The following is an 18396-nucleotide window of genomic DNA, read 5'->3' as shown; positions in this document are numbered from 1 at the left end:
AGTGCCTCCTGGTAGGGGATCTTCCATTGTGTAGTTCGACTAGATTTTACCTGGGTTTGACTCCTATTGTTCGAGGCGAGTAAATTATGAAGGAAATCCGTGTTGATAATATTCAGACATTGAGCTTCATCGTGAAGTTGTGTAAGACAAATGTTGCGGGATGCCACAACGGAATTGCAGTGATAAGGTCCGCGTCTGCGTTATGGCTCACACGCAGAGTCAACACTAACCCCCCTCTTCTTCTTTAACACACCTAGACATAGACGTTAGCACTTTGTCGTGTGCGATTCTGTTAAACCGGTGTGTAGTAATGGTGTGGGCTGTATGTCTGATGTGCTGACAGGTGTGTCAGACATTGATCAGATGTAGGGCCGGCTATGAGCCAAGGACGCAAGTTCCTTGGGCGTATCAAACCCCTCAGAAGCCGTATTTCTGGTTTCGGATGATCTGAGCTATTTTCAGAAAGGCCTCTTGTCAGCGAAGCACCCTTCCCTTGTGTCGGAGCACATGTCAGTCAGAAATGCCGAATTCTCTAAGAATTTCCTATGAGTTTGCCGAGCCTCGCCAGAGAGCTGAACCTCAAACCACCGAAATCACTTGGAGAGACACTCAGAAGATGGTGGGTGACGCCTCGTGGCGTCTGCAAGTAATCATTATTCATGTTCACCGGGAACGCCGAGTCCTACCAGATCGGGCATTAGCTTGCATATCCGATGTACATGGAAGAGAGTCTAATACCTATCTCACGATAAGCCGTCGAGGCTGTAACTGAACTGACTTCTAAGGACCAACGCCTGGGAATAGCTTTGTCTAGGTTGTCACTGCCCGCTCCATATGAATCCTGGGCCTCATGTAGCCGCTCAAGCAGGTCTGTAGAAGTCACGGGCCCCTATTGGCCATCTTGCTCAAAGAATTCGTATTGCTGAAGAAAGGGTTGTACTTTCTCTGAGATTGTTCAAACATTCACCAACCCCCACGTCACATCGCTCAAGGTGCCTGCTACAAACTTGGCACGACATGTCAAGTTCAAGGCTAGGGAAGTAGTATTTCATAAACTCTTTGACGGCCTACCTTCACGACTTACATGATACTGTATATACGAATTTAGTTTGCAACTTTAGATTTTGTGACGGAAAAGTTAAGCTAATGTCTCAAGTACTCTCCCCTATTTAGACTTCATGCCGGTCAAGACCAATTTCTGACGGTTACCGAGCCAGTAAGCCGAATCTGTCCTGCACGGACTGAGCTCAATGCTGCCCGCATGCTCTACCTACTTCTGAGTATGCGATGGAATAAGATAGTGACGAATGGCCGCTACACGCATGGATAGTCGTCTCAAACAACATCAAATTTGATGACCATGGGACTGTGATAAAGGGGGTGGTATGATAGAATTTAGACGTCGAGTAATTTACGTTCTGTACTCGACCCAGTGCAGCATATTGTAAGGTATACAGAAAGCAGTAGCACTTGATAAGCGAGGAAGTGGCTCGACTGTGAACGCCTTTTTCTTCTTCTCGTCTTTTCTTCTTTCTTCTTTCTTGTAATAACTTGGCCGGAAATGCTTCCAGCGCTACACATGTGCAGATAGTCTTGGCATGAACGAATCTTTCTCTGTCAGTTTATTACGCTAGCACAATGTATCTTACCACCCACATAAATTCGTTCTCATCATACAGCATCCACAGATCAGCATGTGCGCTGAGATCCTATGCGCATGGGCAAACAACGAAAACCGTTACACGAATAATGGCATCACACCTGTGACCACATAAGGACTCTGGTATGACCACACATGGGGCATGATTTGCCTTCTGAGGAAGAATATTCTTAAGCTGACAACAAAAACTGTTCTCACGCACGAGGCGTTCGTGGATTTTCGCAGATGTTTGACATGTTATTGCTTGAATGTCATAATGATGGTTCTTCCTCGTGAACACGAAGCGCAACATGATCTGCTGGGAATTGTTATCTCTCCAGGCACCGAAAACTAATATATTCACAGCCTGCTGTCATGCACGCCGTACATTGAACTTGATTGCCTGAATGCTTGCTTGGAAAGGGCGGCCGAACCAGAGCGATGGAAGGCAAAAATAGAAAGAAAAAGAAGAAAAAAAGGGGGGAGGGGGAGAAGAGAAGAGGAAAGGGTAATCGGGGGACCGAGGCACTAGGTATCCCTTGAGAAGAGTTGTTGTTGGGATGGATCTGGCAGAACTGATATCTTAAGCTTTTGGTCGAGTGACAAAGTGGGCCCTGAAGGGAAGCCTCTGATTGGAGGAGTTGGAGGCCACCTGTGGCGAATGGAGGACTCGGAAAACGACATACTAACCTAGATACTCGACCTCGACACAGGAATCCCGACATATGTCACTAAAACACGAAGTACTATCTTCGATGCGCTGAGTTATGGTAGTTTCGGGCAGTTGATATGAGCCTTCAAACCTACTAGTTTTCAGTTCCATTTATTTCTGCTCTGCTTGCTCTTTGTATGTGAATGCCAAGCTCTTTTTTAGCTCAACTGCAGCAAAAGATCCCGTGCTTACATATTCAACTAGAGCCAGATACTCCCTCTCCGTACACCAACTGCACAATCTCCAACCGGGTCAACATGTTCTTCAAGGGGACTTTGCAGGAAGGCATTTCGACTGCACTACAGCAGTCGAAACAAGTCATTTGTTTTGTCACAGGTACGTTTGACCAGGTATCTCCTACCCAAGCACTACCAGTAACTAACACGTGTGCAGATGGTAGCGATGAAAGCGAGCAATGGGAGACCGAATTTCTGGCGGAGGATAGAGTCAAGGGACCCCTTGAGGCGCAAGCAGTAACGCTCCGTTTGCAGGCAGGTTCAGAAGAAGCTGGGTACTTGGAAGCGCTTTTCCCCGTGCCCCGGAAGCCAACCGTAGTCGTCATCCAGTATGTGAAGACAGTCCCTTTCCCTCCCCCGACACCGTCTGGACCTAGTTCCTAATCATTTCTTCAGAGCTGGACAGCTTAAGGAGTACATTGCGGCAGGGACTTCCAAGGACGAGTTTCTACGGAGACTGAGCCTCGCCCTCGAAGGTCCCTCTCATCAGGCGCCAGCAAGTGCGTCGTCTGCCACACCAGCACATACATCTCAGGAGAGCGCCCCTGCGCCGGCACAATTGCCCCAGAGCGCCGATGAGGATGTCTACGGGAACAGTGCACCCTCAACTTTGTCAGCTCCCCCAACCGAGGAACCACCGCAAGCCTCACCGCACATCCAGGCGCTCCTAGCGGAGCGGGCGGCCCGCCTCGAGGCCAACAAAACGGCGAAAGAGGCGGCCGCGAAGGCAGAAGCCAAGAAGCGGGCAGAGGAGCAGGCAGCCGCAGGCACGAGCAGCAGTGAGGGCCAGCAGCAGAGGAGCGTCGACGCGGCGGAGAAGAAGCACGCGGACCTCCTACGCAAGCGGAGGCAGGACGAGAAGGCGGAGCGCCAGCGCATCCTGAGGCGCATCGAGGATGACCGGCGCGAGAGGCGGGAGCGCGAGGCCCAGGAGCGGCAGGCGCGGCTGCTGCTCACGGCGGCCACCACGGGAGACGAGGTGGTGGGAGCGGGCAGAGCGGGCAGTAGCTCGGCGCCGCCGCAACGGAGCGACGCCGTTCAGCTTCCCAGCCGCGGCGGCGGTGCGCACTGTAACCTGCAGGTGCGCCTGCTCGACGGGTCGACCATCCGGAGCCGCTTCCCCAGCGACGCGAAGCTGGGCGGGGAGGTCAGGGGGTGGATCGACGAGAACCGCACCGACGGGGACGAGCCGTACACGTTCCGCGTCGTGCTGACGCCGCTGCCGAACAAGACGGTCGAGGCGTCCGAGGAGGCGGACAGCCTGCTCGACCTCGGCCTCGCGCCCTCGGCGACGCTGGTGCTGGTCCCCAGGGTCAGGGTGGCCAACGCGTTCGAGCAGACCGGTGGTGCGCTGTACCGTGCCCTCGCGGGGGTCTGGGCGTTGCTCGCCATGGTGCTGAACTTCCCCTTTACTCTGGTCGGTGGTGGCGGTGCCAGGTCTTCCCGGGCCGGACGGGCCGGCGAAGAGATCCCCATGGAGAACTTGGACGGCGAGGGCTCCGCGAGACGTGAAGGTCAGGACCAGAGGGTCAGGGGATTCCAGAATCCCGACGATCGGAGGCGGGACCAACAACTGTATAACGGCAACTCGGTAAGTGACATGCCTGAACCAAAAAAAAACAAAACAATTGTTTTTCTTATTTTAGTGGTTGATGCGGTCTGCTACGAACACTAACACGCTGCAGCTGAATTTCGAACCTAGGAACGACGATGATGACCAGCACGACACGCAGTAGATAGCATGTCATTTTTTTCAACATTCAGAGCTCGCGGTCTAATAAACAACTCATCTAGTTGAGACGCGGTACGCTACAGTGGTACACATCTGCATGTAGTATGCTACACGGTAGAATCTGGGACAGATGAAGAGGACAGATACAAGGTAGATGGCTGTTCACGGGATGTTTTATTGTATTATACAAGAGGAGAGATATGTAAATCTAGCTTCCTCGCTTCAATGACTTGATATTATAGTGGTGAAGCCCCCCTGGACCAGGTAATGCAATATGCTGCTCATGCTTCAACCTCACACCATCTCTCTTCCCCATTTTTCACGCCCCATCTGAACTAGGCCGTTTCGCTTTTCACATGTCGTTGTCTACGAGGTGTACTGGGTGGCAGCAGACTGGCAGGCCTTGAGCTGCTCGAGGTACCAGCCGCAGATCTGCATGTTGCCGGAGTGGTCGTCCATGCACTTTGTGAAGTTCTGGGTGGCGACACCGCAGTTGTTGCCCCACTCGTTGTTGGTCTGGCTGGACTGGACGGCAGGAGAAGCAGCGGCCTGCTCGGCGGGCGCGGAGGAGCCGCCGCCGAAGAAGCCACCGATGGCGTGGCCGATGGAGGATCCGACTGCTACACCGCTGTGAGGAGACATGTCAGTACATCGCGTGTGGATGTGTACACATGTATATACGGCCACGGGCGCAGGCAGTGATCTGCCGGGGGTGCAGTTACCGAGGCACTTGATGGCTAACTAAAGTCCGCCAGAGGAGCAGGGGAAGAGCGAGAGGGGAGGGGAAAGAGGAAGGCTTACGCAGCAGTGCTGGCCATCTGGCCGAACAGACCGGGACCTTGCGACGCAGGGGCAGCCTGTGCCGGGGCAGCAGCGTGAGGAGCCTGAGCCTGGGCGGGTGCGTATGTGGTGGCGGGCCGGGTCTGTTGCGCCTGGGGAGCAGGAGCAGATCGGGGAGCCACGGTAGGGCGGGCAGGGGCAGGGCGGCCGGCGGATCGTTGACGAGGCATGGTGGGCTGGATTGTGAGTTGTTTTGGCTGTGTGTTTCGGCTGTTGGGAAGAGGGAAAAGAAGTTGTGGTTGGTGTTTGTTCGGCTTTATTGATGGGTTGAATGGCAAAATATTGGCTGCGACGGAGTTTCCCATTGCCCATTTGGATTGGAAGGGAAGGGAAGGGAATCTAGACTGAGCTAAGCCCAGAGAGATCTAGCGTGTCTGAGCAGTCCCCACCTGTGGCCAATGAGAAGGCAATGTCAAGGTCAGCTCGGGACTCCACCGTCACGATCGCCGGCGCGTTTCTTTTCCTTTGTTGCGGATCCGTGCGTACCATGCGCATGTACGGATTATGTATGGAGTATTATGCTTAGATGGGTAAGGGTCTGTCTCTACGGTTTAGTCGACTATCGTTATCGTAACTTTGGAGAGCTCGCCGATGATGCTCCCATGCTCCCATGCTCCCATGCTCTCGTATGATTGAGCTTTGATAAGACTGTCTCCGGCCAAGTTCAAGAGTGAAGTCGGGCACTGGCATTGCTCGAGTTGTTTTGCTCTTAAACATGATGAGGGCCCCCATGCAAGGTCTCCGGACAGTTCTCCGCCATCCCAGCCCACCGTCCATACCCTCAGCTGCGACATCTTTATCCCACTTACACGAGTCTCACCATGTCCCGCGCCCGCAACAGACAGCCTCTTTCTCGGTCCTCAACCGCCCACCGCCCAAATACGAAGGCCACGTCCCACTCACCGGCGTCGAACGCTTCGCCCTGGCCCTCGGCTCCGGCATCGGCTCTCTGATCAACCCGTACCGGGCGGACCTGATCGCGGCCTGCGGCGAAGCCACCGCGACGCCGTACTTCATCTACCGGCTGCGGCGGGCCATGCTGTCGAGCCCGACGGGGCGGCGCATCCTCCGCGACCGGCCGCGCATCACCTCCCAGTCGCTGGACCTCCCGCACCTGCGCACGCTGGGCCCCAACACCGTGGGCGGCAACTACGTCGCCTGGCTCGACCGCGAGGGCGTGAGCCCCGACACCCGCGCCAGCGTCAAATACATTGACGACGAGGAGTGCGCCTACGTCATGCAGCGCTACCGGGAGTCGCACGACTTCTACCACGCCCTGACCGGCCTGCCCATCGTGCGCGAGGGCGAGGTGGCCATCAAGGCTTTCGAGTTCGCCAACACCCTGCTGCCTATGACGGGCTTCGCGTGCCTGGCTGTCGCCACCATGAAGCCGAGCGAGCGGAAGAGGTTCTGGGAGGTCTACGGGCCCTGGGCGCTGCGGAATGGACTGAGGAGCGAGGAGGTCATCAACGTGTATTGGGAGGAGGAGATGGCAACGGATTGTGGAGAGCTGAGGAAACGCTTGGGCATCGAGAGACCGCCGGACATGCGAGAGACGAGAAAGAAGGAGAGAGAAGAGAGGAAAAAGAGAAAAGATGCAGCAAAAGCTATGGAGGATGTTGCCGCTGCCCCATAACGTGACATCAGGGTTTTTTTTTTTTCTGAAAATACTGTAAAATATGCACTGGGCTGTAAGATGGCTATGTACCACCATGTAGCATTAGGAACGACAACCGGTAGACCCATGGAAGAAAAGAAGAAAAAACAACAACGCCATGCCATGCCAACTGTCTCTGGTGATACACCATTTACTTCACTTTTTCATCTTCTTTTCCTTTTTCTTTTTATTAAAAAAAAAATCGAAATCACCACTCTTATGACGTATGCCCAACCGCCTCAAGACGGGGAGGCGACACCAACCTTTTCGACGAGCACCTAGTCAAAGAAATCGTCATCGTCGTCCTCGTCGTCCCACTCCTTCCGTCTCGCCACCACGATCTTCTCCTTCTCCCTCGAGGTCTCGGCGACGGCCTCCAGCAGCTCCTTGAGCTGCTCCTCGGTCACCTTCTGCTTGAGCTGGCCGCTGCGCGCGAGCATGATCAGCCTGTTCTCGACGTCGTTCGCGCGGTCCTCCTTGACGAGCCTGATGCGGCCCAGGCGGTCGGCGGCCTCGGGGTGGAGGATCTGGTTCAGGATGTGGGCTCTGGCCTCGGATTCGGCCCTGGCGGCGCGAGGTGGGCTGTCAGCAAGTAACCCCCCAAGGTCTTCCGCGGTTTTCTTTGCCATGCAGCGCGCGCCGTTCCGCCGACGCGACGGGCGTCTGGGCGCGCTCAATGCAGAACAGATGGAACGTACTGCTTCTGTCCTTCGGGGTTCTGTCCCTGGCCGCCTGCACCACCGGCGGCGCCTGCCCCGCCCTGCGACTTGAGCTGCTCGAGACGAGCCTTGCGGATCTGTGGTGATGAGTGTTAGCGACACGATTTCCTCGGGCTCTGGAGCAAGAGCTATCCCTACAGCGTCTAGTTCTGCGTCTGCCATGGCTTTTGGTATAACGGACGTTGATGTAGAATGGATTCGTGGGGTAAAAGTTGCCTGTCGCGCGACATGGGACCTTCTGGACCTTGGACCTGGAGAAAATTATGGCGGGGTTCATCCCAGATTCCCAGCAGTCCAAGCTAACTCACTTAAATCCTCTATAATTAGAGCTCAAGTTTGGGTAGCTCCCAATCCTTCACATCGGATTCAGGAATCAAAGACTCAATACACAATCACATGCTGCTGGCAGACATTCAACATTACGAGAGCGTGGAATCAATATAAAATGTATCCTGTTCGTTCTTTCATCTAATGTCTCTATTGGTGAAAATGATACAGTTAGTAGTTCTCATATCTGTACAGCGGATATCTTCCGCGAACTCTATTTGTTTGTATATACAATGTGTACATGCGGCCGTTCCTTCTCGTCGTGGTTCCGGGCGTAGTCGTTATCCAACATATACGGCGAGTGATAAAGAGGAATGTCGGATTTCAGCTCCTCATTTCGAGCTTTTATCTTGGCCTTGACCAAGTTTATCATGGTTTTGTGATGCACAGAGCTGAGCCCAAGCTCTTCGGCCATGCCTACAAACCAGCCATTGAGACTTTGCATTGGCAGGGTTCGCCCGTGTCTCACCATGGACACCCACGGACTTGTGTCCCTTTGTGCGAGTAGAAATCGTTCCACCTCGGTCTTGAAATTGTGACCCTGGAAGTAGGCCAAGACCGCAGCGTCACGTTGCACCTCGGGAAGAGCTGAGACGATTGCAATCGTCTCTGCCCACAGGTTTCCCCAGAGCCGACGAGCGTATCGGTCGGTAGCAAGACGGTTGTAGTGGAAGCCAAGTCCGACCGATGTCGCGTCTGCCAGAGCGGAGAATATCATCGACGGCAGCTTATACCGTAGAAACTTTGATGCTGGAAGGGCGGTTACGTTCAAACCAGGCGACGAGGCGAGCAGCTTGACGAGGTGCTGCGCGCGAGCCTGGCGTACAACACGATCCCACGTGTTGATCTCCATGTCGTCGCTTGGCGCCTGTGCAGAAACCTTTGACAGGAACAGTCTGCCCCTGTTCCGGATCTCTATGGCATATCCATCGTCGTGCTGCATGGGATCCCTTGACAGGGCATAGCCCGAGTGGCCGAGAATAAAAGTCGGCCGTGTGGAAGGATCTTGAAATATGACATTGTTCAGGTGCCTCACGATGCCGAGCCCCTCCGTGACCAAACATATCGTGGTATCTTGGTTGATGCTATCACGTATGCTGAGAAGGGTTGGCAAGATGGCATTCTCGTTGGTGCATAGCACCAGGTTGTCGATGTGCTTGAGCCTCGGCCGCTCCGCCCTGCTCGGTCCTGCCTTGAGCGCCTTGCCGACATATTGAGGCATGAGTATTTCGTGCTTCTTTTGAAGTCCTTCTTTGTTTCTCACGGACAGCTTGCGGTTGCTGGCACCCCATTGATTCACCTCGTCGTGGTGGTGTACCAGGATCTGAGGAGGAGGAAGATCGGGGGTACCAGCGAGGCAATGTGTTATGTACTTGGCGTCGCCTGTGAAGCCCATGACGTGGATTTTCTCGGACAGTTTGAGGGAACGCAAGACTTCCTCGTATTCTTCTCTCCCCTCGTGTGGTCTGGTCAAGCTCTCCTGGGTTTTGGACGGCGCGGGCTCAGGCTGGACGTCGGGGGGCAAAAAGGTCGGCATAGGGGGTGGTGGCCTGTAGAAAGGCACCTGCAGCCTGTGTCTGAGGGCGTCCGACTGCTGCTGTAGGGTCGGAGGAAAATAGAGAGGAGGATCGAAATGGAAGACTTCCGATGAAGAAGAGGCGACTGCTGAGAGAGGCTGCTTGGTGGCCCCCCGGCCCACCGAGATGTTATCGCGACGCCATGCCGGGTGTCTGTGAGGTATTCGCGCAGAAGCCCGCGAAAGTGGCTGTCGAACTATGTGTGAAGACAGATTGAGGGATTGTGGGGTATCAACGGGAAAATCTCATAGCTCGAGCATGAGGGAGAGCGCGTTGTGTTGCGTTGCGGTGCGTTTGATGCGCGACCGTCGGTCAAGGGTAGTTTGTTCTCTCAGAAACAGAGGCTCGGTACAATCGCAACCATGCAAGAGGCAACCATACGCCGGGCCAAACGTAGGAAACGAAACGACGGGAATCGAGAAGCGAAACAAATACAGCTGCGAGGTGGCGGAGTTTCGAGACTCGACCGATGGTTGAAAGGTCCTGAATGTCATGGACTACTGGACTTCCTCATGACGGCGACATTTTTTTTCACCTGCTAACGAGACGACCCGGAACGACTCAAGTCGGGTCAGGGATCTTTTGCTTGCAGTTTCGGTTCGGGCCCAGGGAATGGGTACCCACCCTGTTGCGTTGAAATCGAGAAATCCGCCGCCGCTTATTGGCCGCGCTGGCAAGAGGGTGCCAGGTGCCAAGTTGCATAAGTCTAACCTACAGTAGACTGAGGTTAGTCTACTCTGCCAGTCACTCGACATATGCACATATGTACATACTATAGCACCGAGTAGGTTAACTTATGTAATTACATAAGTTATTGTTTGACTGTGTAGCGTAGCACGGAGCCCCCCGTACCTGGAATTCTGCCGCTGGGTACCGCTAAAATCTTCCGGCGCAGGCGCCAGAGGCGTGGCAACCATTGCTTGACAGGCCGCTTTCGTCGGCTGTACAACACCTGCCCACGAACGAACAGACTGCCTCTCTGCCTGAGCCCAGATTCGAAAATGGATGTGACCGACATAGAACCGCAGCTTGAGCGTCTCGATGGTGAGATCGATGACCTCGAAGACGCTCTCGAGCCTCTTCTTGCAAGTCTCCCCGAGGTAGCTTCCAAGCTGCCTTTGCTCGACAAATCCAAGCTCTATGTTCTGGTCGCATACGCGTTGGAGTCCATGATATTTTGTACGCTCAACTCGCTTTTTCACCCAAGCCGTTCGCCAACTGACCATGACGCACAGCTTCCCTGCGATTGAACGGCGTGAACGCCAAGGAGCACCCCATCTTCAAGGAGCTGACACGCGTGCGGCAATACTTTGAGAAGATCAAGAACATTGAGAACCCTCCCCCGAAACCCGACCAGTCCTTGAACAAGGAGGCCGCTATCCGTTTCATCAGGGCAGATCTTGCCGACAACAAGGAGGTCAACACGAAGCTATCTGAGATGATCGCCAAGGAGCGCGCCAAGGCCGCAATCAAAGCTGCTCAACTCGGCCAGAAGCGTAAGGCTGAGACCGACCCCGAAGAAAAAGCCACCGCACAGGAATCATCAGACAGCTCCGAGCGACAAGCCGAACCTGTACCAGAGGCAAAGCCGAAGAAAGCGAAGAATACAAAGGAGGAGAGAACGAAGAAGGGCAAGAAAGCCAAGAAGGACAAGAAGAGTTCCAAGTGAGGCGTCATGTGATTGGGATATAATCTGGCTGGTTCACATTCGCCAGGCTTGCATAAGCGGAGTTCATGGTTACGAGATGCATCCAGAAGTCTGGGAGGCTTTCTGGGGGAGTTTGGCGTTAGATCAGCATCGCCATGATGGGACGACCTGGGATGGTCTATCTCTTGTTCGGTTGCGCCATGGCGTGTTACGCAAACATGGTTTGCTGCTGAATTCTAGTATTTCGCAGCAACATTCTTATACCAAGGATTCTTTTTTTTTTTTTAACCTGTTATCATTCACTACCCGACTATCAATTCTCTTTTGAGTGATTGACACACTGGCTCGCGGAATGGCTGACTCTCATGAAACAAACACTTGAGGCTCCCGGGATATTCTGTGTTCAGTTAGTGAGCACATAGCTTCGAGATACAAAATACGCCGACACAAAAGAGGCTCGGACAGTTGAATATCATAAATTTCCCTCTCCGCGTTGACCCATCTATCACTGGTACTACGCACTCAATCCTTGGAAGCCGCTTTCTCAACGAGCCGGGAAATCACCCAGTGTTCTCTCATGGCCAACACCGTTACTTTCAGTGGTTGTTAAGTAACTGCAAGCGTAAGGCGAGTCTTGATGGCTGGTAATGGTGGCGGGGCGAGAGATTTATAGCGGGTAGACACTCTGCCATGAGGCATATTGCATCGAAGAAGAAAAGGAAGAAAAAAGCACAAGACTGTTGCAAAATAGGAGGGGAAGAGGAGTATTAAACTTCCTTCGTGCCTCACAGGAAATGATTGAATAGCGTTTGGGGTGCATGAAGTCTTGAATAATTCTCCAACCGCTACGCCAACCCGTTCGACAGCGCAAATTGTAAGTGAAGCATCACACGTCGCAAAGTAAGAAACAACACTCTGCCCAACCTCATGACTCATAAACCGAGACGGAATATCCTCTCAAGAACCACCGCCGCCGCACTATTTGCAAGTTAGCATATATGTAGTTTCCTGGTCCCAAGCGAATCGACTTACACCACCACCACCGCCGCCGCCTCCTCCGCCACAACCACCGCCTCCACCACCTCCACCACCACATCCTCCGCTGCCTCCTGATCCACCTCCGGAACACTACCGTTGTTAGCAAAGGCAAATAAACCCAATGGTGATATTCTTACTGCTCCGCCAGCACCGCAACCCCCAGAACCCCCACAAGAACCTGCACAATCCAAAGTTAGTTATTGCTCGTTCCAACTGCGATCTCCAAAGCCCAAAGCCATAGCCAGGCAAGGCACGGTGTCGAGGTGACCCCGGAAGGTGCTTACCAGCCGCAGCTCCCGCGCATGCTCCTGCTCCTGCAGCGCCTCCACAGGTCCCTGCCGCACAAGCGCCAGCGTGACCGGTCCCGGCAGCCGCCATGCCTGGATCGTAATAATAAAAACCGGGTGTCCAGTAGATCGGATAAACCCATGGTCCGTACATCGTGTAAGGGTATCCCCAGTAGTAGTAGTACTCATCGCGAGGTGGGAGTTTCCGGCCCTTCTTCTCCGCTCTCTTTTGTGCTTTCTTGTAGTTCGCCTCCATTCTAGCGAGCTGAGTATCGTGCATGGCCTTTAGTGTAATAGCTCGACTAGCATCCTCGTCGTGGTACTTGACTGCATTGTGCGCTGAGATGTGTGCCGATGCATCTGGGGGACACATGTTCGCCCTGCCGGACTCATGGAACTCGTTGACAACTGTCCTAGTCAGCATTGGTATCTCACCTTATAGATATAATGACCACCTACGCTTTTCATTCTTTGAGACCCCAAGTACTCTTCCGACGGAGCTGATATGAGAAGCACGAACACTTTCGCAATACCAGCATGTGCACTCGCTGTATACTTCACCGAAGAGCCCTTGATATGTCTTGCTAGTCCACTCGAATGCAGAAGCCAGCTTATCCTCGTTGATCTTGTCGTCATGATCGATGAATTTACCGGTCTTCGCAAAAGTAAACTCCAGATAGGAACGAGGGCTTAGTTGATGGGTGTGCCATGCAAGGTCGACGTCGAGAGTCGGAACGGCGACTTTATTACTGTTAGAGGCCATGATCTGGACGAACCGTTGGTATTTGACAACAAGTCGCTGCATCGTATCCCGGGCTGTGGGACTGTGAAGCCAGTCGATCTTGTACATCTTCTCGGTGAAGATACCCTGTCGGTGTACAGCACCACCGAGTTCAAGCGCGAAAGGTGAAAAGTTGCCCCAGTAATGTGCCATCATCTTTCTGACCGGAATTCTGGATCGGTTTGACAGCTGGTAGGGCCTCAACGAGGAAACTCCAGTCACACCGTCAGCTTTCTTGAGGAGGTTCTGGTCTTTCATGACGTCCTCTATCATGCTGCGGACAGTCTCCATCCTGATTGGCAACAAACTTGAGCCAGGTTGGATCAATTCCAGGATCTCACTCCGTAGTGCGTTCTGAAGAAGGCGGTTGGGGAAAGTCTGTTCAAGCTTCGCAGTTTCGTGCTTGCTTGGCATTAGTCTCTCTGGCAGGCCGGTGTCGTAGTAAAGAATGGTGCCTGGCATTGGTTGATTTTTCATCAGGAGTGCTTTCACGTCGTTTACGAATTTGGCGACTTCAAGGAAATCTCTGTTGATCCTCGTGCCACAACTAGCACAGGTACTTTCAAATTCGCCGTCTCCGTAGCCTGTGCCTACCAAACCAGGACTGCGATCTTTCGAGTCTTCCGCCTGGCCACAAGTCGTCCATGGAATATTGTACTGGCTCGAACATGCCGGGCACTTGAAGCTTTTTTCCAAAGAATCGCTGGCATTGTCCCACTCATGACCGGTGGCCGCTTTCCAGATAGCAGCGGTGTCTTCGGAAACGCTATAGTTGAAGCTGGTGTCAATGGCCGCATTCACAAGCTTCCACGGGAGTCCTGCGGTCCAAAGCTCTCGCCTGCCCGCGCGAAGGCAATCCTCGAGGTAGTCACGAGGATTGAGCATATGAGCATGCCAGACCATGAGAACATCTTCACTTCGTTAGCACACGCAGAGGTGGACGACACGAGTACATACCTAAAGGTGGCAACATCTCTGGAGTCCATTTTAGCGGTGTTTCTGAGTTCACAAAATCCCCGTGTTTGGGCGAGTTGGCCGTCATCTCATCGTTCGTCAAAGGATCAGAAGGCATCGTGTTCCACCATGCCTCATACCGGTCAACCGCCCTTGTAACATATATTGCCCAGCGCTTCTCTCGCAGTTTCGCCAACACTGCCCCTGGCTCGGACTTGGGATCATCATGGAGATTGGCGCGAGAATCGAAGATATTCCACAAGCCATCGGTATAGCCGACATCTTCCTTTAGATTATGAAAAGTGGCAAGTAGCTTGAGATGCGCAAGGCAAGTATTCTCATCTACCTTCTGCGCGACAGTGGGCAAGTTTAGTGCCGAGAACGCAGCATTGAGAGCATCCAGTTCTTTTTCAGAAAGTTGCTTCGGCGGACCTGTAGGAGGTGGTGCACCTGCAACAGGAGTGTACGCTGGTGGTGCGGAAGCTGCCGACGCTTTTGCGCCAGAGCCGTGAGATTCCACTCCCATTGCGTACTTGAAAGGTGGTCGACGGCCAAGATGACTGAAAACCAGCGTATATCGCTTGTTTCGTTGCGGTGAAATATGTGTTCGCAACAGGTGATGAGAACACGGAAGTCGCTTTTTGACACAATAATCAAATCCCAGGCCAGACAAGCAAGCTATTTATGTGCGGCTGAGATGGAGTGCATTGCTGTCCCCAAGTCTCAGTGTGAAGCCAACATTCCTGTATTGTGGCTCTGCAGAAGGGCATTATCTTCAAGACGGAGTGAAGAAGTGGCACAGTCAAACCATGATTAGCGGCTGACCTTCCTTGCTGCTGAAGCTGTGCAATCATCTTACAGGCGATGCGTCTACAATAAGCCAGGTACTTTGCATGCGTCAATATATGATACAGCCCGTATGTACGGATTAGTTGCTGGATACCCGAGGTCCTTGGCTCATACGAACCACTTAAACCACTGATAAGCACTGCAGTCGGGCGCATTGCGCATAGAAGAAACAAACGGTGACAGCATACAGTACCTAACCTTAGTTCAAGGGCTCACCCACAAAAAGACGTCACATGTGCCCGAAGGATACGCCAGAAGATCGATCGAAGGCAGTGAAATGCTTCCGTGCATTTGCCTTTTCAGATTTACCGCAAATCCTGTCCAATCGAAATTGATAGCAGGGTGACAAGGCACACACAAGCATTGCCCAAGCTCTACCGAGTCCATGAGCGACGACGCGGGGCAGACAACGCCTAACGAATGGCAATGGGACGCTAACGTGACGATTGTGGTGGCTATGCTGGACGGACGCGACACCTGAACTCAATCAAGCAAGTCGTAAGCTGGTAAGCTTGTTTCGACGTGTTATGGGTACATCCATTACCGGATCTGCTGACCGATGTGCGAACTCCAAACAGTCCCAGGCGCACTCGCAATTCCTAGCATCCCAAAGCAGATCCGCCTCGATGCATGCCAACATCGAAACAACATCACAACGGCACATTTGTGCTTTCGGAGATGCTGTTGTTCAAGCTTAACTTTTGGAGTGTTGCAAGTCGCATCAGATGATCTTTGTGCCACGCCCGTGGATATTCGGGAGCTATATCCCCCAAAGTGCAGTGCCAGTTCTGTTCGTTTGGACCAACCCACACTCGCTTCTTTATCCCAAGTGGTGAACTCCAACAAATTTGGTTCGCAGCTTACACGGATCAATAGCATCTCGCAGCTCGGGGAGTGGGGCATTCCAACTTGAAGTTCCAAGATTTGAACGAGTCCGAGGTTCCTAACTACGCAACCTTATCCCATACTTGGACCGTTGAGGAGGTGTCTTCCCAAAACATATCGTCTCCATATCTGCCAGCCAAGAAAGATTAAAGAAGAATCATCGAGACATACCGTATTGCGCTATAGCATGGAATAGAATATAGTCCGAACTTTTTTATATACTATATACGACTAGTAGTGCCGAACTCACAGAATCGATTAGGTTTGCATTCCAGTAATATCGAAAAGAGTTCTGGTGAAACATATAATGAAAAGGTAAATATACAACATGTTTCAAAAGCCCGGTTTCAAACTGGTAAAAGGTTAATTTCAACACTCTCCCGCCGTTTCAAATAAGAAGATGTAGGGTTATCGTTATCATCATACGCTAAGACCATGTTGGCGTTTAATTTAACATGAGGTCTGCCGTTTTCTGATCGCAAAATATTAATCTTGGATATTACAATGCTGAAAATCACTACCTGTGTGTAACATTTATCTGGCCTAATGACTATTTGATATCTAGCCGCCATCTTAACACTAACCGAGTCTTTGGGTTGAGGAACATTCTAGATTGTGTTCGAAAATGGGAAGTCTAGGCTGACATACGTGGGAGTTGTGTGATGACTCGCAATTTACATCGGATCTGGGTAAAGCAGCGTCTTAACCATTTCGAATATGATCAACCATATCAATTTGTAGCAAAGCAGATAACCTTGCTCCAATTCTATTATAAGCACCGCTCGGATACCAAGAGCCATGGACATCGGGGATCTTAAATATCAAGGGGCTGGAGGGCATATAAGTCAACTTGATTGCCGTTTTATCAAGTCATGAATCACATCCCAGACAGTAGAGTAAATCAGAAACCTTAATACGTCGTAAGGCCTGCAACAGGTTGAAAATGATGCTCCAGTTTTTGTAAGCCTTATAGCTCTATATCCTCTGAAAGCAAACGTCAAAAGGGACCAGTAGTGACTAAAAATCACGTCGAGAAAATTGAAGATCAGAATACAGGAGAGATGAATTTGAATATTAAATGATCATAAACAATAGTTCGGAACCAAACTGTGACCACGGCAGCTGCTTTGCATTTTACTGTGCGTCAAACCCTCCGTCTATACTAAGAATCGTGCCAGTCGCGTAATCGTTGTTGAGCAGAAAACTGATGCCCTTAGCAATGTCGATGGGTGCACCCATGCGCTTCATTGGAAACATTGCTGCAATGCTCTCTTCACTATAAGCTCCAGCATCAATGGCATACTGAAGGATATCGGTTTTAATGGCTCCGGGCGCAACGGCGTTGACCCGCACACCAGAAGTCCCGTAGTCAATGGCAGCACTCTTCGTGAGCCCAACAACCTAATTTTGAATAGAGTTAACGAAATTCCCGTTACTTCATCCCCATATGCTTACCGCGTGCTTGGTGGCCGCATAGGTGGCACTTGCAGGGATTCCATTTAGACCTGCCATTGAGGCAAGATTCACGATACTCCCTGACTTTTGCTTGAGCATTTGTTTTAACTAGAAGCTGCTCGTCAGCAAGCCGTATGATTTTTCAAAGCCAGGACCACCTTACCTGATATTTCATTGACCAGAAGACTCCTAGGACGTTGACCTGAAACATCTTTTCAAACTCTTCAGTCTTCAACTCATGCAGAAGGCCGGCATCATTTGCATATCCAGCGTTGTTGACCGCGCCATCTATTCTGCCGAATAACTCGATAGTCTTTTCGATGAGATGACGGACGTTTTCTTCGATGGAGATATCGCACTTGATGAATTTGGCCTCACCCCCATTCTGTTCAATTTCTTTCACGACCTATGAGCTTTGGTCAACATAACCGAAAATCTTGACTTTTGAACATGAAAGTGCACAAGTGAGCGCTACCTCAATGCCGGCGGTTTCCCTCCTGCCACAAAGGACGACTATCCAGCCCTCTGAAGCGAGTAGCTTCGCCGTTTCCTTGCCGATGCCCGATGTAGCACCGGTCACAAGTACGACGCGAGACGTTCGTGGAGAAGACATGATCTTCCGCGTAGAGCTTCCGATTTAGAGAACTATTCTATCACGATGCAATTGAGTGAGATGTGGAGTCGATAAGTTAATCTTTTGTGTTTTTATTGAGCCCATCTTCGCATCGAGATCAGACAGGAATTATATGCTCTAATATAGTCAGAGCACGGGTCGCCCACCTTTATGTCCGGACTTTTCGCCGTTAGCTGCATACGTTATGTTGTGGATCTAGACTCTGAAGTTGTTCTAGTCAGCCTGTAGTGCGGTTTTCTCTCGTGTTATTTTATATATCACACTGAAAACCAGCTTATACCAAGATGAATGCGCGGCTACAAGGTGGAGTTATGCGTGTGTCCTCTTTTGTGAGGCTTAGTGTACGTATGGATATTTCTCAAGGACTAAGAAACTTGCGGTTTAAAAATATTTGACTAGAGGCCCTCACTTCGGGTACAACTTGAT

The 18396-nt window shown here is 51.9% G+C and overlaps 7 protein-coding genes across 7 annotated transcripts; 3 read left to right on the top strand and 4 right to left on the bottom strand.

Moving 5' to 3' along the window:
- Window positions 1–2608: 2608 nt before the first annotated feature.
- BKA67DRAFT_661657 (uncharacterized protein) lies at window positions 2609–4323 on the top strand (the record flags this gene model as incomplete). The annotated part of the gene is made up of 4 exons (XM_046107855.1): window positions 2609–2687; window positions 2745–2916; window positions 2984–4178; window positions 4273–4323. The coding sequence occupies 4 exons, from the start codon at window positions 2609–2611 to the stop codon at window positions 4321–4323; spliced, it is 1497 nt and encodes a 498-aa protein (XP_045955206.1).
- A 362-nt stretch (window positions 4324–4685) lies between these two features.
- BKA67DRAFT_538717 (uncharacterized protein) lies at window positions 4686–5329 on the bottom strand (the record flags this gene model as incomplete). The annotated part of the gene is made up of 2 exons (XM_046100510.1): window positions 4686–4947; window positions 5121–5329. The coding sequence occupies 2 exons, from the start codon at window positions 5327–5329 to the stop codon at window positions 4686–4688; spliced, it is 471 nt and encodes a 156-aa protein (XP_045955205.1).
- A 560-nt stretch (window positions 5330–5889) lies between these two features.
- On the top strand, window positions 5890–6795 carry BKA67DRAFT_522927 (coenzyme Q biosynthesis protein Coq4-domain-containing protein; the record flags this gene model as incomplete). The annotated part of the gene is made up of 1 exon (XM_046098425.1): window positions 5890–6795. One exon carries the CDS (start codon window positions 5890–5892, stop codon window positions 6793–6795), a length of 906 nt encoding a protein of 301 aa, XP_045955204.1.
- A 299-nt stretch (window positions 6796–7094) lies between these two features.
- On the bottom strand, window positions 7095–9399 carry BKA67DRAFT_538715 (double-stranded DNA-binding domain-containing protein; the record flags this gene model as incomplete). Its single annotated transcript, XM_046100509.1, has 3 exons — window positions 7095–7479; window positions 7515–7612; window positions 8104–9399. The coding sequence occupies 3 exons, from the start codon at window positions 9397–9399 to the stop codon at window positions 7095–7097; spliced, it is 1779 nt and encodes a 592-aa protein (XP_045955203.1).
- Window positions 9400–10440: 1041 nt separating this feature from the next.
- On the top strand, window positions 10441–11108 carry BKA67DRAFT_661652 (Sas10/Utp3/C1D family-domain-containing protein; the record flags this gene model as incomplete). The annotated part of the gene is made up of 2 exons (XM_046107854.1): window positions 10441–10618; window positions 10675–11108. The coding sequence occupies 2 exons, from the start codon at window positions 10441–10443 to the stop codon at window positions 11106–11108; spliced, it is 612 nt and encodes a 203-aa protein (XP_045955202.1).
- A 1083-nt stretch (window positions 11109–12191) lies between these two features.
- BKA67DRAFT_370163 (uncharacterized protein) lies at window positions 12192–15160 on the bottom strand. Its single transcript, XM_046096484.1, has 3 exons — window positions 14151–15160; window positions 12872–14104; window positions 12192–12820 (listed from the first exon to the last, which is right to left on the bottom strand). Exons 1-3 carry the CDS (start codon window positions 14671–14673, stop codon window positions 12225–12227), a joined length of 2352 nt encoding a protein of 783 aa, XP_045955201.1. The 5' UTR covers window positions 14674–15160; the 3' UTR covers window positions 12192–12224.
- Window positions 15161–17015: 1855 nt separating this feature from the next.
- On the bottom strand, window positions 17016–18025 carry BKA67DRAFT_627831 (short chain dehydrogenase; the record flags this gene model as incomplete). The annotated part of the gene is made up of 4 exons (XM_046105565.1): window positions 17812–18025; window positions 17500–17742; window positions 17337–17444; window positions 17016–17282 (listed from the first exon to the last, which is right to left on the bottom strand). The coding sequence occupies exons 1-4, from the start codon at window positions 17947–17949 to the stop codon at window positions 17016–17018; spliced, it is 756 nt and encodes a 251-aa protein (XP_045955200.1). The 5' UTR covers window positions 17950–18025.
- Window positions 18026–18396: the final 371 nt, after the last annotated feature.

This window comes from Truncatella angustata, assembly GCF_020726525.1.
Source record: "Truncatella angustata strain MPI-SDFR-AT-0073 chromosome Unknown BKA67scaffold_7, whole genome shotgun sequence".
Classification (NCBI taxonomy): Eukaryota; Fungi; Ascomycota; class Sordariomycetes; order Amphisphaeriales; family Sporocadaceae; genus Truncatella; species Truncatella angustata.
The sequence above is the reverse complement of the archived record's forward strand: the minus strand, read 5'-3'. Positions and strand labels throughout refer to the sequence as shown.